This window comes from Branchiostoma lanceolatum, chromosome 1 (assembly GCF_035083965.1).
Source record: "Branchiostoma lanceolatum isolate klBraLanc5 chromosome 1, klBraLanc5.hap2, whole genome shotgun sequence".
Taxonomy (NCBI): domain Eukaryota; kingdom Metazoa; phylum Chordata; class Leptocardii; order Amphioxiformes; family Branchiostomatidae; genus Branchiostoma; species Branchiostoma lanceolatum.
Window position 1 is genome coordinate 34,142,191 of NC_089722.1, and position 17,058 is coordinate 34,159,248.

At 40.8% G+C, this 17,058-nt stretch overlaps 1 protein-coding gene across 1 annotated transcript; it reads right to left on the reverse strand.

Annotated features, from left to right (window-relative positions):
- Positions 1–2,667: 2,667 nt before the first annotated feature.
- LOC136420757 (uncharacterized) lies at positions 2,668–13,909 on the reverse strand. The gene is made up of 4 exons (XM_066407857.1): positions 13,868–13,909; positions 7,830–7,931; positions 7,026–7,217; positions 2,668–6,448 (listed from the first exon to the last, which is right to left on the reverse strand). Exons 2-4 carry the CDS (start codon positions 7,907–7,909, stop codon positions 5,395–5,397), a joined length of 1,326 nt encoding a protein of 441 aa, XP_066263954.1. The 5' UTR covers positions 7,910–7,931; positions 13,868–13,909; the 3' UTR covers positions 2,668–5,394.
- Positions 13,910–17,058: the final 3,149 nt, after the last annotated feature.

A 17,058-nucleotide genomic window follows, 5' to 3' on the forward strand; every position in this document is an offset into this window, starting at 1 on the left:
ACCAACGGCTCCACCCCTGAGGCGTCGCCAAACGGGACAGACAGATGTACAGTATAACGATAATGGTTTATTCGATTTAAGCAATCAAACAGCAAAACAACACCTGTCAGCCAGAGGCTGAATTGCGTGGGGTTTCGTGACAATAGACAACATTCGTATTAAAATATCAAGATATACTGTAACGTCTATGTATAGTCTGACGTCTTACTAAAATAGAAAAACAAGACTTACATACAAATTACTAACATTTTTACGGGTTAAAATAGCTTCAATCAAAGCCTATATACTTAAACGTTACATATAGATCATTTCAAATTTGACAGGAGTATTGACGAAAGTACGACACACCATAGTGGGATGGAATTAACAATATATCAGATGTTGTTAAACAACCGTATCATGTGTGGAATAGCATTTGAGTGATATCTATCAGTTTTACAGAACACGCTGTTCAGTTTGTGAGATGACCTGGTCTTTCTGCCACTGACTTCCAGTCTTGAAGGGGCGGGAAATGTCTGTACAGTAGGGGTGGGTACCGGTACCGTGTACCGGTACAAAACCGGTATTTCTTAATGGACCGGTCAAAAAAAACCGGTCCGTAAAAAATCAGTGGACCGACCTATGGACCGATTAGAAGATTCATGGTACCAGGCTACCAGCAGGCGGCCTCATAACTGGTCTAAGAAAATACAAAACAGCAGATTTACCTAGTATAGTTATAATTTTGTAAAGTACAAACCTAAGAAATTATATCGTTCCAGATATGACGTTTGGAGACTTTTACGTGTGTCTCGCTCTCCAAAATATGATGACACTACTTTAAGTCAGGGTCAGGTACAGGTCCGGACCTGGACCTGGACCGGACCTGAATTTTATGTACCGGTACCCACCCCTACTGTACAATTTGGAATGTTCGAGTGTCTGGGCAAACTTCGCGGTTAGTTCTTGGCGGAGTGTTTGGAGAGTTGGCAGATCGAGTCGCTCTCATGCTTTAGAGTACGAAGTGAAGTCGGCACCGAGAATTATTCTCAATGCACGACGCTGTACCTTCTCGATCTTATTACTGAGACTGGCAGCTAGGGAGTCCAGACTGGCAAACAGGTGCAGCATACTCGACAACAGGTCGGATGTAGGTGATGTAAACTGTAACAAGGTCGTCAACAGCGTTTACTGCCTGTTGATATAGGCAGTAAAGATTAAGGGGGCCTAAACTCCAAAAGGTGGTGTTATTTTCCACTAGATTATGTAGAAAATGAATACATAATCAGCCGACTTTTTACAGAATTCTGCCTGTGGTGAATTACACAAGGTGTGTTTTTTTTAACAATATGATACTCACTAAACCCTTGCAGACTCTACCCATGTATTCCCTATGTGTAAACATACATCTTTAATGGTGAGTATTTTTGGCATAGATGAGGGGGGTTAAGCACAATAAGAAGGTCAATTGTTAATACGATATAAAAGAACACAAAGCAAGACGAGTTTTTCTTAACCACCCTGACATTCTTTTTGTAATCCAACTTTTGTCAGGCCTTGTCAGGCACATTGTAATAAGCCATAGACTGAGTTTGTTTAATTCAATTAATCATAAAATAGAGGGTCATCTGGGGAATTCGGTAGAATACTGAATGCTTTTTGATGCGCATTGGACTAGTGGGTACTTCCTCGTATACTGTAAAATGTATTCATAAAATTATCATCAATTGGAAAAAAACTCCCCCCCTCTGGATTTTAGGACTCCTTTAAAGGTCCGAGTAACGTTCCCTGTGGCAGACCACATGCGACTGGAACTCTGTCAGAGAGCGCCCCGTGGTACCGCTCTAGTCCCGTAAGGCCAGTCCCAACTAAGTAACTGGGTTATATCGGTTATACCCTGTTGTTAGGAAAATCTCAGATATCTTGAGACTGACGCGGCAGAATTGCTTGAAATTTGGAGGGTACTTAGACAAGAAACCAATCAATTCAGAAATGTATAACATGGGTGGCAAATCTACATAATATTTTTGTAATATATAAAGAAATATAATGCTAGATTTCACAAAGAATGGCTCGAGCACCACCTTTGCCGATGGCTGGGAATATTGAATTTTTGAGAGGATATAGTGACAGTCATATAGTGTAAGAATAAGTTTCCAGAAAATAGGAATATGGTCAAAATAATATGAAATGTAAAATCTTGCTCATTTCGACAATATTTTGGGGGTTGCTATAACTTTATTAACGAATAGCTAAATATGCAATAAGCAAATGCGTTTTCCAAGCAATTATTCGTATAGACTCCTTACGCATTGTTTGTGTCCAATATCAGCTTTGTAGCTCTTGGCTAAAGGTGGGGCCCAAAGCTTTAAAGTTTAGATACATATATTCTTAAAGTTTTCTCAGTTTTGCCAATCCATCAAAGTCAATCAAGGTGAAAGCTGAATATCTGTCAAAAGATAACTTGTATTCAGCACCCTCTCCCGAAGTCATTATGTGCAATTATCTTTGATTATGCATGGAGTGCAGACAGAAACGTCCTGATGGGCAAGCAGAATGGGCAAGGGCATTGTGAAAAATACTTAGTGTTTTGTTTTTTTAAATGACAGTGTTGGCTACTGATTCTTGGGTAGAGTGAAGAAAGGATTTCCCAGACAAGTTCAAGTGATTTACACTGTTACACGAATAGACTGTCTCATGGTATAATGGCATGATTAATTACATGGTAAATTGACTATCAAACACCATATTACGGTAAAGGACATTATTTGGAAAGATTTTGCTTTCATTTGATTTAACTGTTTGGGTCCACACCCTATAACAGTTTTGAGGCAGTGCTCATTGACAGACAGAGATATCTCCACAAGTCCCGTTTTATATAAAAGAGAGCGAATGATACCCAACATGACTCTACCACGCGAGACGAAGGATGGATGTGTATTGAGTGTCTGGCATAAATGCACACCTACAGGCACAATCAGTAGCATCAGCTTTTGTTATTTTATTATTTATACAATTTTGAGATGCCATAGATGTTAACAAAAATGAATTTGTGTAATTTTTTAAAACAAAAACATACAAGCACTTATAACCCTATGACTTTTCTGTACATACTAACATGGTCACAACAAGAACCCCTAAGACCAAGTATAAAGAGAGAACTTCCGGACAGCTTTGTCTTACTTTGTGCTTCAAATCAAGCAAACAACAAATAAGAGTTGTCTGGAAGGGACAAAACAAAACATGACTTGCCCGTTAGTTTGGTTTTAGTACCGGCTTTATACATTGTTCGTGCTGTTGCGTTCTGTGGGGACAAGAGTTAACACAGTAGGCCAAAAATACACTTTACGATTTGAACCAACGTTCCTGTATTAAGTCGACAAAAGTCTGATTTGAATTTAGGGTTGCAGTTTTGATATTGCCACAATACGAATGTTCAACAAATGTTCAATCGTTGCAATCATTAGTTGACTCCTTTTCAACAAAGGAACCCCAATAGATTTCAAATCATATTTTGCGGGTAGTGAATAATTATATGCAGACCGACACATCACGAATCAGCCTGTAAATTTCCTAGACATCACGTAATTCCCTAGAAAACAAGCTAGTAAAATTTACCTTCACGGTAGCTATCAAATACCCCTTTACAGTGAAAAGCGTATAGATTAACAACATTTTTGTTTTGTTTTGAAATTGAGTGGTTTGGGTCACGTGCCAACATCAGCACTTTTGTGGCTGGACTAGCCTGGGTGCGGACCACCGCGCTCCTGGAGCTAATCCCTCGGCCGGGGAAGCAACTCGCGCCGCCGCCACAGATAGCACGTGGCCCACTAATTATCTCAAATAGAAATCTGAGTTCGGCTGCCAATTGCAAGCGCTTCCGGGTGCTAACTCTATCCCTGGTACTGCTAGGTCTTCCCCACCCAAAAAGGCTTATCATCGCATCGCGCGAAAGGTCTGGTATCCAGGCTATGGCTGGACAGAACAAGGTTGCCTCAACTGTTGGACAGATGGCAGACGATGCATGTGTATTGTCTTACGTGTATTGTCTGACAAATTCATCTGACACCTATTGTTACTCTGCTAGAGCTTTATAAATGTATGTGGAAGAATACTCTTGTTCTTCACACATATTCTACTTATAAACTTTATCATGTGAAATAATTTTGCATCAGGCAGAAGCCATAAAACCCAGAACAAACTTGTTTACCTGAATAGTAGATATCTAATATTTGAAAGGATAGAACTAATGTCTATTGAGTTAACGTTATTGCCTGGCTGTTCACACGTATTGTCTGGAAATAAGCAAGAGGCCATTGTCTACAAGACTTGTGGACAAAACCAGAGCTGAAACCATAATTTCCTTGCTGAAACTTAGCAATTTGGTGTTTTCTAAACTTGATCAAAGGTAATAAAAAACTTTTCAGGTTTCAGGTAACTACAGAAAAGTTTTGCTCTTCTTCTAATGTGCCCTCTTCGTATTTCATGACGCTGCCTGTGGTCGAAACATGCTGAACTTAAATTGTAGCTTCTGAAAAGTCGACCATATCGGATTTTGAACGTCTGAGGCGGGGAAAGCACAGAGAACAGCATAGCAGGGTATCCAATTAGCGCTTAATCTAATGCTAATAGCGGGCGGGGGAGTGGGAGGTGAAGTCTGAGCAATTATCGCCTCACCCCAGCACACGTTCACACCATTGCCATAGCACCTTCCTCATTTAAATGTCATTACAATATTATAATCAGCGCTTTGACAGGGATAGCTGGAACTGGCCTTAGGACACAAGAGCGCCCAGTCTGATATCTGCTAGAAAGAAAGTCAGTGACCCATCTAACCAGCGAGGGCCGCAGGCCGAGGTCAAGTAAGCGACGGATGGCGACTGTGTGGCTGACTCTATCGAATGCTTTACTGTAGTCAGTGGATACGAGAGAGCAAAAGACATTAGGCTTATCACAAGCCTTTTAAAATACAGAGTTTGTCATGTCTAAAAGGCAGTGGGTTGTTGATCTACCCTTGATACCTCCTAATTCCTGGGTATCAATGTGCGGGGGAATATCTGCCATGGCCAACTGGCAGATGAAAAGTTCTGCTACTTTGCTCAACAGTGAAGTTAACGAAATAGGGCGGAGGTCGCTAATGGACGGAGGCTTGGTCTTAGGGACAGGGACAACAGTTGCGTTTTTCCGGATCCATTCACCTGGTAATGTGCCTTGCCAAAGAGTTGAGTATACCGGCAAGTGGTACACTCAGTTCGTATGCGAACTCTTTGACCAAATGTACAATTACGAATAGAATTGCAGATCTGCAAACTTAACTCTGTAACTACAATAATAATTTTTGTCAAATGCTCTTCCATTTAATAGATATATTGTGGTTAGAGTCCGTCTCTTCTTTTGTAGCCGCAGTCCTCACAGCTAAGGTGTTTCAGGATTTCGTGCAAGTTGGTGACCATGCGTTACATTGACAGACTGTGGATGTTGTTTCTTCATGTGTTGATTTAGGTTTGACTTCCAAGCTGTCCTCCAGCCACACAGCCCACATCCGAACTTTTTTTCACGGAGGTGTACCCCACTGTAATGTTCATCCAGATTACTCTCAGAGCGCGCCCTGAAGTTACATCCTGCGTGTGGACAGTTCCAGCGATTGTCACTAGTCATTTTGGGACTTGGTCGGGGACTGTGTTCAATCGATCTCTCAGCATCAGACATTCCCGTTATAGCGCCTGACCTTGGACCAGCGCGAGTTTCAGGTGATTCTCCTAAATTAAATGTGCATTGCAAATTCGGGGATGGCTCTTTTCCAACAATTTTCGGCTCTCCAACCCATGACCCACTTGTTGTGGCCACATTCACAGCACTGTATTTTCTCGTTGTTTCATTCCCTGTGTCGTTTCTCTTGCTAGTCTCCTGAACTTGTGTCTCCAGTTTCCTCTTCACAGCCGCATTGAAGCTTGTACTCGGGCTGAAAGGCATACTCGATCCCGCGCCAAAATATGTGGCTGTTCCCCACTGTTGGCCAGACAGCACGTCACCCTTGCCCACTGCTTTACTGGGTACGTTATGCAAATGTCCTTTACCACGCCTTTCTTCTAATTCACCACCCCCTATCCCCTTTGCCTCAGAGGGTGCTTGCAGCGTTGATTTCTCATCGGTTGTTCCCGTTGCTCGAAAAGGTGACTCTTGCATTGGCGCAGCTTCGATCGTTTGCTCTGTTGTAGTAACGTTAGGTGCTTCCTTCGTTGGTGTATTTCTTGCGTTGTTCTCGAAACTCTGTGCACTTGCTTGCTGGCCAAAGTACTCCTTTCCCATCTCATCACAGAGCCGTTTCATCAGACCGTCCTGGCTGTCTTCTGCAGCAGAAGTTATTTTTCTCCTCTTCAGCTCCCAGCGTAGTTCGTTCTCGTGTAGTCTGGGCAGCACTGCTAAGGACACCTCCCGAGACAGATCAGACTCCATCTCTGTACCCTGCCTACAAGGAATTAAGCATACTCAGATATTATGTTATGAAGGAACACGCATGTGATAGTGTAATGTCATGCCCTGTACATGTGATGTTATGTTTTGTTACGTTATTCTTTTATGTTTACCTTCGAAGTTAAACATATTCTTTTTCTTCAGTTTCTTCTTCCTCTTTTTCGTCCGTCTTTATTCCCAATAATAATAAAAAAACATCGATATTTCCTGAACCAGAGCTTGGAATAACTTGGAATCCAGCAAGCTAGTGGGCTACTGCACATTATTTTGGTCATTTTGTCCCATATACATACAAACAATTCCTTTATTGGGCAAAACATGTGTGTTTGTTTCGTGGCCGACTTGGACATGATGCACAAGTTGTAGCAACGATAAACCGCATGTTGATTATGATTGACAGGTATGGCCGCTTTTGAAGTACGTGGTACATTTGAGTGAAATTGCATCCTTTACCTAAGATCTTACCAAGATTGCTTATGTCACAGAAATATGGCGTCTACATATTCTAGTGCAGACTTTGCTAATTAGATTTTTAAAGACGTTTCTGGATTAGCCTGTATCTACGTTCTTACCCTGCAATGCTCGTGCTTTTTCCTTCTATCTCCTCACAGAGCTGTACGTTCATGTCATCTCGACTGTTGGACCCCACAGGAATGTTTCTCCTGCGCAGCTCGACACCAAGCTCCTCCACGGTTAGCCTCTCATTGAATACCACGGCTGATGTCACCATTCGGGATAAACCACAGATCGCATTTGTAGGCCCTCTGAGGTAGGAAATGAAACGTATAGCCAACTAGTACTTGCAATGCGTATCCGAAGCAACAGTATCCAGAAAAGGGGGCTATGTATACAGTTACATGTTGAAGTACCCCACACTCCCGAGGCAGAATCGTAAATGCCCCATCATACTTGTGCGTATATTCAAGTGTGTTTGGGGGTGGGGTTGTTTTATCTTTGACCTACCGTTGAGCAGCCGCTAGTTACCGAAGCAAAGAAATTGCTTCTTCGGCTGGAAACTTAAAAACAAGTTAATACTGAACTCATGCGGGCTTGTATGTACACACAAGTGTGAAGGGGGCTTATGGGGCGAGTTTGGAAACGTGTTATGGAAACGGTTTTGCTCAGTGAAATGTCAGTGTTGGCCACTACTAGCTATAGGCACTGGACTAAGTTGAAGAGATACTAAGGAGATAGCAGTTTACGTTGTGTATGTGTTTGTTGTATGTGTGTGGGAAGCGCTCCCAAGGAAGAGAGATCCATATTGTAATAGTCCGGGGAAGCTTTTGCCGTAGAAATACTTATTTATCATATTATCAAAAAAAACTTACTTGAAATATCCTCACCAAACTTATTCGAAATATCCTAAAAAAGCTTACCTTTCGTCTTTCCTTTTCCTTGTTGAACTTTGAGCGCCTGAAGTCGCCCCAGACCTGGTGCTATCAGGAGTCATATCCATTATAGATGGTTCTTTGATTGTCCTAAGGCAAGATTGAGAAGGATCCATTACTTAGTAATTGGTAGTAAAGTGTGCGTCATATGTCATATCCTGGCTAGTTACTTAAGCAACCGGATAAAATGTTGAAACAGACGTTTCAGACAGCATCCACTGTCTTTCGTCGGTGACTAAGGATGGGATTGGAAAACAAGGTTTTATTACAAAACTCTGAATAAATTACAGACATCAACCTCATTAAAGTCTTCATCAACGTATAAAAGACTCGATTACCACTCATCATCTTAGAGTCCCTTATTTGTCTTATTCAATTTAACTCCGAAATAAGATGTTATTAATATTTCATTGAACCGGGCTACCATAGGGGAATACATAATTGTGAAAACACAGAGAAAACATACGTCGACAGATTAGCCTCTTTAATTCATGGAATTGACCCCATCCATAACTGTAATGTCCGATTACGTACCAGTTCTTAGACTAATACCCCTGAACTCCAGTTTCTGACGCACCGAAAATGGCTAAAAGTAAAGTTAAACCCACGATCAAAGTCGAGTGAAAAAGTGGTATGCCACAATCACTACTTGCGTAGCTTCTTAATACCACTGTTAATTATCAAATGTATATATAAATAAGTGCCAAAGGAAAAGTATCTGCAAAGATTACTGTTACCGCTGCTTGCTACATTATTTTGATCCTGTTTTGAAATTAATACTTTCTAGTAATATTTACATACAATGTTTTTAAAGATCACTCTTGAAATATCACAGCATTTCTGGCTTTGCTGTTCATTCTAGTTGACCTTTGATAAACTTTTCTTTTCATTGTACCTGGTCCTGATGATTTTGGATGGAGAGGAGAATGGATTGGGACTGCCCAGATCTAGTACAGCGAAGACTGGACTGTGGTCGATGACTATGTTAGATGCAGTCTTACACGTCTCTGTTCTGGCCCTGTTTCTGTCCTGTGCTGTATACACACTTCCAACGTCATAATATAAGGAAAGTTGCTGAGCATGCAGAATGTTGATCAAATCGGAGGTGAATATGAAGTAGTCGATTGTTTCTGATCCATATGAAGTAGGGATTGCCAGTCCAGGGTAACCGTCGTCGATGTTGTCGCATGCTTTGTCCAGACTGAAGTTGAAATCTCCACCAATGATGCATGCTCTCTGGTCGTCCTTGTGTTTTGTGACTCTCAGTGTTTTGAAAAAAGCAAGAAGGTCTCGAAATATCAACTGTTTTTCTGCATCAGTACTCTTGTGCGGTCCGTGCCAGGAGATGGCTATGAAGTCTGAGACATTTGGCTCGTTCTCAATTGCAATGTTGCTACTTGCTGTATCTCCAGTAGGTTGATCTTTGATTGACATTTCAGCTACGCATACCCGTCCGCGATGTAGAATTAGATATGGGTACTTGTCTCCAATCAGTCTGTACGAGTCTAACCGTCTCAGTTCAAACACATCGCTATTCCAGATTATTCCAGCTTCATTATTCACTCCTGTGTAGCAAAACGGTTCCTCTAGCTGCAGCTGTTTGACTGGATCGGCCCACGGACACTCTTGCACAAAAATGATCGATACACGTATCTGTTCTTGAAGTTGACTGAGCAGACGTTTACGCAAATCTCTATTGCCGGTACCTCCTTCGTATCCTTTGAAATTGACAGAAGCAATGCCGTATCTGTAGGGATGCCGTCCGTGGTCCGTATTGGCAGCTTGCATCAAAGCGTCGTTCACCTGAGCCAGCTCGCTACTCTCGATCGAGTTCCCCTTCGAAACAGCTTTCAGCGTATCAATGGAAATGAGCTCCGGCTGGTAGACGGGATTTCGCTGCGGGGCCATCTTTAAGTAAAATAGCGGTGGCAGGCAGAGGTGTTGTGATTACTAGTAACTTTGCTCCTGGATCGGCCGCTGAACTCAAATAAGGATTGCTTTGTTAACTCCGGCCCATATGCTACTGATACAATTTTCTTAATGACCGTCTATCAGGTTTTTTTAAAGAATCAGGGCATATCTATGACCTTGTGTACGATGTCTGCTGACACTTTATGCAACTGTTTTTTTAATGATGGCTTTTCTGGAACCTGGAATGACAAAACGAGGCCTGGATGTTAGTATAACTTCTAACTTGCTGTTATTATGAGTTAACCCATGCACGAAGCTACGTTGTAGCATGCTTGTGGTCGAGTACTAGTAGTTTGTGACCTTGGCTCTGGACCAACAAGACCTGAGTAATAGCCTCTGGCTAGTTGGGTAACCCTGGCAACATGCCGAACCAATAAATAAATAAATAAATCCCAGCTGTATCGCTCACCCGGCATGTACGCTACTGTAAAAGGTAGCAGTCCGTAGGACGCGAAGTAAAGCCCATTGTCCACTGTCAATTGTACTTGTTCAAAATAGCTAGGGGAATTTCCTCGTATAATGAACCTGTAAGTATTGTACATAGCGTCTGTCTTTTCTGTCGCTTAGATTTATGTTAACTGGTTGGGGATCACTTTCACTACAACTGGCCAGACGGAGAAATTCACAAGTACACAATTCACTTAAATGAATCTGGTTGTTAGAATTGGCGTCTGATTATAACATGTATCAGTCCACCCAACCCCATTGCAAAACCTGTATCCACGAATAATCTACTTTGACGTCGTATAACTGCCGAACGACGTGTGCTAGGACTAACAAACTTCCTGACTTTTCGAGAATTCAGTTGGCAACACTTTCATAACAATAGTACTTTTTGTGTTTAGTACTTTTTGTGTTGCCATGGCAATAGGTTTCTGACAGGCATATTTGACAAAATTCACTAATTTTTGGCTAAGACAATGAGGTTTCAATGTTTTGTTGTTCAACCACATTTTTCTTCCTACATTATCAACACCATATGCAATTTAATGTAACGTTAATGACTTAATATTCATAAATTATACTAATCCAATTACTTAATCGGTCAAAATCGACGATGGCGACCAATATCATTAGTTTAGTAATAAGCGGGCTTTTTTCGCTTCAAATTCGTCATTACCTGATATATTTTAGCAAGAAAACATTTAAAATAATGTTACCAGACTTTTTTTCATTGTGTTTCAAATGTGGTGTTACAAGTGGCAAGAATATATTTTTAGAAATGTCAAGATTGCCTATCCAAGATGGCGGATTCTATGATTGTCATGTTAACGTCAATGTGGTTACCATTAACAAAAAAACGTCTTGGCTGACTTTGATATCAATATGATACCTTTTTGTTAGTATATAATTCGTTATTTGTCAATAACTTTAGGTATCACGGGAATTCCCTTTTTTGACAGTTTTAGCCCATAAAATCACATTCAGTGACGGCATATTTACGTCATATTACGTCATAACGATAAGAAAAATTAAGGAAATATTTAGATGTACTTCCCTTACTACAAATATAATGATGATACACAATACCGTTTTGAAGTGAGGGGGGCGAATGAACCCGCGTCCCAGAGATAAAAAAGCCCGGTCTAGATAGGGTTTCAACAGTTGTGAAAACAAAACTTCTTGAGAATTTTTCTGCATATACCAAATTATTTGTTTTTGATATAGAGCATTGCCTAATACCACATTCAGGTCATGCATTGCAATAACCCCTCTTTTCGGGGGTTCTAGTAGCCACTAAAAACATTTTCTTTGTGATAGAGGGCTAGACGTTGCACATTTTGATTGAAAGTTTATGACTCATGAATACTGTTGATGTATAAAGCTAGAATAAATCACGTATTCCATCATTTCCAATAAATCTATACCTTTTTTGCAGTCAGTAAGCCTCTCTCAGCCATTTCTGACATCTTTTAGCATACATATGTATAATACACACAAGTAAGTACTCAATATTGTACTGATGTCACACTTAAGCAAACACAAAATATGGCAAAATCGGATCATCATTTATCAAAATATACTTCTTGATAATATTGGAACATTATTTTACCAGACATATTCCAGTTTTGAGGTTAAGAGACGGTCAATGCATATTCTTCAGGCCCAGAAAATACTTTCCAATGCAACACATGGTTAATCTATACAAAAATGATATCTTCAAAACACATTTACCTAGTACATGTCAAACCTCAAATCTTAAGCATCCCCGGTGCCTATCGGCATTTCAAAGAGCCACATTAGCCTCCTTTGTAGACCTCACGGCCGTTTATTTTCTGCCGACCACGGGCAGATACGGTTTCCCAAGCCAAAAAAAATTGGCTCCGATAATTTGAAAATCCCCGAAAATAAATGCCGACGCCGTTCGGAAGGCCTGCAAAGCTAGAGCTATATACAGACAGATGTTTTAGATGAGACCAGGATTTCACCCCGTTCGAATGGATCAGTCCAGCCAGTGACGAAGGATTCAGGGGTCAATCAGATGTGAAAACATGCAAAATTAACCAGGACAAACACAAAAACACAGTGTACTTGAATCGTAGAATATGCGTGTACAATATCTGTTGTTTTTATGAAGAATAATGATGCTGTTTGATTATTATAAATGTGGACAACAGAAAATGATTTTGGACCTACCCAACATGCCGACGTATACTAACAGCCCTACCCATTTCCGGTGGGTGAATAAATTATGAAAAATGGAGGATGTTGTTTTGATATCTCAAAAAGTAGCATAAGAACATATTAGAATACATATTTCCATATATGTCTTTAGAATGATGGTGTCATTAAAATGTACATTCATAAGACACTACAGAATCGTGTGGCACAATGCAGGGTGTTTCGCCCATAACTGAGAGGTCCCGAGTTCGAAACTACTGATATGCCCCGGCACTTTACGCGACTTTCCTCACTCCACTCAGGCGTAGGTGTAAACAGGACGTTAAATCGAGATCCCGTGAGAGCCGCACCTAGAACACGTAAAAGAAAACATTGCACTTATCGAAAAGAGTAAGGATCATTCCCGGCGCGAGTGGTTCAAAACCTGTAGTAGGCTAACAAAATCATAAATCACTTCAAACACTTTGCTTGATGTTTATGCGCACAAAGCTGATCAAATTTGTCACTTCAGGCAGAGGCACCACACCATCAAAGGTCGATCGGATTGAATTTCAAAGGCTACACGTACACACGCTGGATTTATCTTCACCTTGTTTACTTACTACCTACCAACCAACCTAATCCCTTGACCTCCGGGTCGTTTGACGGCTATTTCTTATCTGAATCAAACATTGATTGCTTTCATTGAAGTAGTCGTAATTTATCATATGCTTCTCAGTTGGACCAAGCCTAAAGTGTTGAAACTTATACAACACATAGCTTCACCGTCCATGTTTGTTTTGAAGTATGACACGAAGAGGTGAAGGGTAACGGGTTGAAAGGTGCTGGCCTTCGTTTCCAAAGCAACCTTTGTATTTTATCAAATGAGAGGTCGCTTTTAGCCCAGAAGTGGACTGTGCATTTTCTGAATGGTTAGAATTTAATCCATTCGCAATGTCAATTTCAACTTGCTCATCCACTAAGTCCTGTATATCTAGCTTCGAAAAATATACCAAATCATCATTTAACGCCTTCCTGTTACATCACAACAACGGAAAAACACACGAAAAATACTCACTATAAAAAGAAAAACTCTTGTATCGAATGTGTCCCTTATTTTAGGGACACCTATCCACATACTAGAAAAATGACATGAAGATCCACAACTTCCAGACTTCTCGCTGTCCACAAACACAATCATTATGGGATTTGTACCCTCAAACAAACCCACACACGGCACCAAGAACATAGTCTTCTTGGCGAAGATGATTAGGCTCCCATCGTGCCTATTTGGATTCTTCAGTAAAGCTACAACATGCCAAGGGCCGTCTGCTTTCATTATCTGAGACGCTTTGGCCCGTCTGGGACGTTCTACATTTACAGAGACCACGGTGACACTTTTGATTCCTTAGCCAAATTAGCTTATTTTTCCTGCAAAACGAATTGTAACTCACCTTTCTCGAAAAATGGCGATGTCGTTGACAACAACAGGAACACAAAGGGCTTTTGGTTGGTTTCGATTACGTCAGGATCAGGAGTGCACACCCTTATATGCTTCCGCGTCCGAAGAAGTGCGCGGAAAAAGGTAGAAAATATTTACCTTAATGAAGTATATTTTGGTTTATATTCCTCATAATCTAGTGCTAAACCACCTTAGATATCTATAAGGCTCCAAACAGTTTTAAAATGCTGTGTTCTAGGTACGAATTGAGTTTGTGTTCGAACCCCATTTCCGCCCGGTATCCTTGCGCTTTGAACCCCAGGGGATTGACCTTTGCTGTGCTATGTGAGAGGGGGTCGTGTCAAAATGAATTATTCATTCATTATTCACAGGGTACACTTCATAAATGATCCTGTTTGGTTGCTATCGATATGGTTAAATTATTAGATTAAACAAGCCTTGAGTCAAAACATGTTTGCACGGACAATTTTCAGGGAAAATCCTTGAGCAAATGACGACCTTATACATGATGGGTGGTACTCATATAACAAGACTGGCAATGATAAAAAGACATTGCCATGGCGACGGTGGTTGTTGTTTTAATTTTTACTGTACCCTGCTTAGGGCACAGTGATAGGTGGTGCTGTTCATACAGGATTTCTAATGAAAAGGGCTGACGGGGACCTGTTCTACTGGACAAATACAGACACGCACACACAAACAGACACGCACACACACACAGACAGCGACAGTTCCACTAGCTTCTACCAGGCACACCCCACTGCCAGAACGAACATGGATTTCTTCACAGCCTGATCATGACAACTGAAAAGTCAGCCCACGGACCGGGTTCCCACCATACAAAATGACTATTCTACTCTGATAGGACTGCTGTTTACATGAACAACATGTTAGGCCAAATCTTCACAAATTTCAACATCAAAGTCCACTTACCAACAGACACAGCATACATCATGCAACAGCTTGTACACTTATGTTCCCTGAACTATAGAACTAAGTCCTCTAGAGCGTGAATGCCCAGGGATGTTAGCTAAGGATGGAATGCCAGGATGGAATGCCAGGATGGAATGCCAGGATGGAATGCCAGGATGGAATGCCAGGATGGAATCCCAGGATGGAATGCCAGGATGGAATTCGAGTCCCACTGGAATACCAGGAACACCAGTCGTAAAGGAATTTGCCAGTAATTCCTGGAGCCCTAATGAAATGCCAGCCTGGGAATCTTAATCCACAGAAATGTTGTTGTGTAAAAATGTGTCCCATGTGTTCTTGGAAGTGTACAGGATTATATCAGCAAGAAAGTGACATCTTATCAGCAGGATAATCATCTAGTACTAGTACAACTGGCTTGCTAAATTTCCTTGCGACGGTGAAATTTTTCATTGATCGATCTGGCTTGGACATGTTCCCAATGTCATGAATGAGGTTAATGCCCTTTAATTAATCTGCTTGTATAGGTAACTGAAGCAGCGTGTGCACAATCGTTATCAGTACAGAGTTGATGCAGTTATGACCTGTTCCCCGAAGAAAGACATTAAATCTTACAGTTGTCAGGACCAGCATTAGGGCATCTAAAAACATTGTAACAGACACACATTGTTTTAGAAAAGAGCAATACAATGTATTACTGTAGAGCTGAGGTCTTAAATGGGTCATGTATACATAAGCCTGGCACATCTGGTAGACAGATGTAGCCTCCTGTCTAGGTTATCTAGGAGGAATGTCCCGAGGGAGGCTTTCTGTCTGACTAACATTCCTAACATTCTTATTGTCTTAATATGCCTGTACAATTCCTAGAATAGTTGCAATCTGCACACAATACTATATCATTTGATTCGCCCCTGAGGCGTCGCCAAAAAAAAGAGGAAAAAAAATCCTGGCAACGAAAAAGCATTGCCACCGAGACGATGTAAGGTTTGCTATTATCAAATCATTCTGGGGACCAATATTCAAGTTAATTTACATATACACGTTATGTATTTTCTGATTATGGCTTCCCTCTTTTCATCCTCACACTGTATAAGGCAATTATCAGGGCACACATTACCGGGACCGTAACTAAAATAGTTTCTATATTTGCTATGTGTAAGGAAATGGCAGAGAGAGGTTCTCAGGTAGAAAGTGAAGACAGACTCCAGTTGTTGCCGTGGCCGAGAAACGATCTTTGTTCTCTCCTCTCTATTCCTCGAGACGGTCTGTCTTGTCTAACATACTGTGTTCCGATAATTTTGTACTTTTCTCAACATCTTCAAGATTAGTCATGAAGGATGTGGTAAAGGAGCAACAGTCTCAAGGGCAAAGGAGAGCCTAGTGCCAACTTGCACAGCCTCGTACGGGATTAGTCATACACACGTGTCATGCATGTCATGTCATGGAAAATACACAAAAACGTTTGAAGACTATCCGTTATTGGGATAAAGAGATTTTGGTACTTTTGTAAGAATTGTTGAAAGAGTCCTCAGGGAATTCAAGAACTCGATCGCTATAATATTTGCCCTGCGTTCAGACTGCAACTGGTGATAGATTTGAACAAAAAGGAACTGGATTCAAGCATGATGAGTTATAATACACGCTTCCGGATTAGAATGCTCTTTTAAAGAGCTCTGGATAGATTGTGATGATATTTGGTGGGTGGATTCGGTTGGTGTCGCTTGGGAAAACGAAGTTGAGGTTCGATTTCAAACAGGATAACCGGATAAAGGAACAGCGAATTTCCATGATTTTGAGCATGCATGTAACTTGGATCATGGACAGAGATACAACAGTACACAATGAGATGAAAAATATGCAAACTATGACTTGATTTGCATACTAAATGAGGGAATTCTATGATTCTAGTGCTTTCAATAATATCACTCCAATACATGTAAAATACGTTATCTATCGCAGGTGGAAGGGTTTATTTTGCATAATCAATACGAAAAGCCATAATTTCCTAGTTATTAATCATTGGAATGTCATACTTGTGACCTATGTAAGTTAGGTAAAGGTGAACATCACCATGCGTAGAATTTATGATTATAGAAGTCATTTGCACATTTAGTGATGAAATGCTCCCATAGAACAGAACAGAATCCAGATTATGCTAATTACAACACTATTTCCATGTCCGATGAGACATAACTAGTCTAAGAATAAAATAGAATAGTGGTTTTGACTCGTTATTGTCATAGTTGACATCAC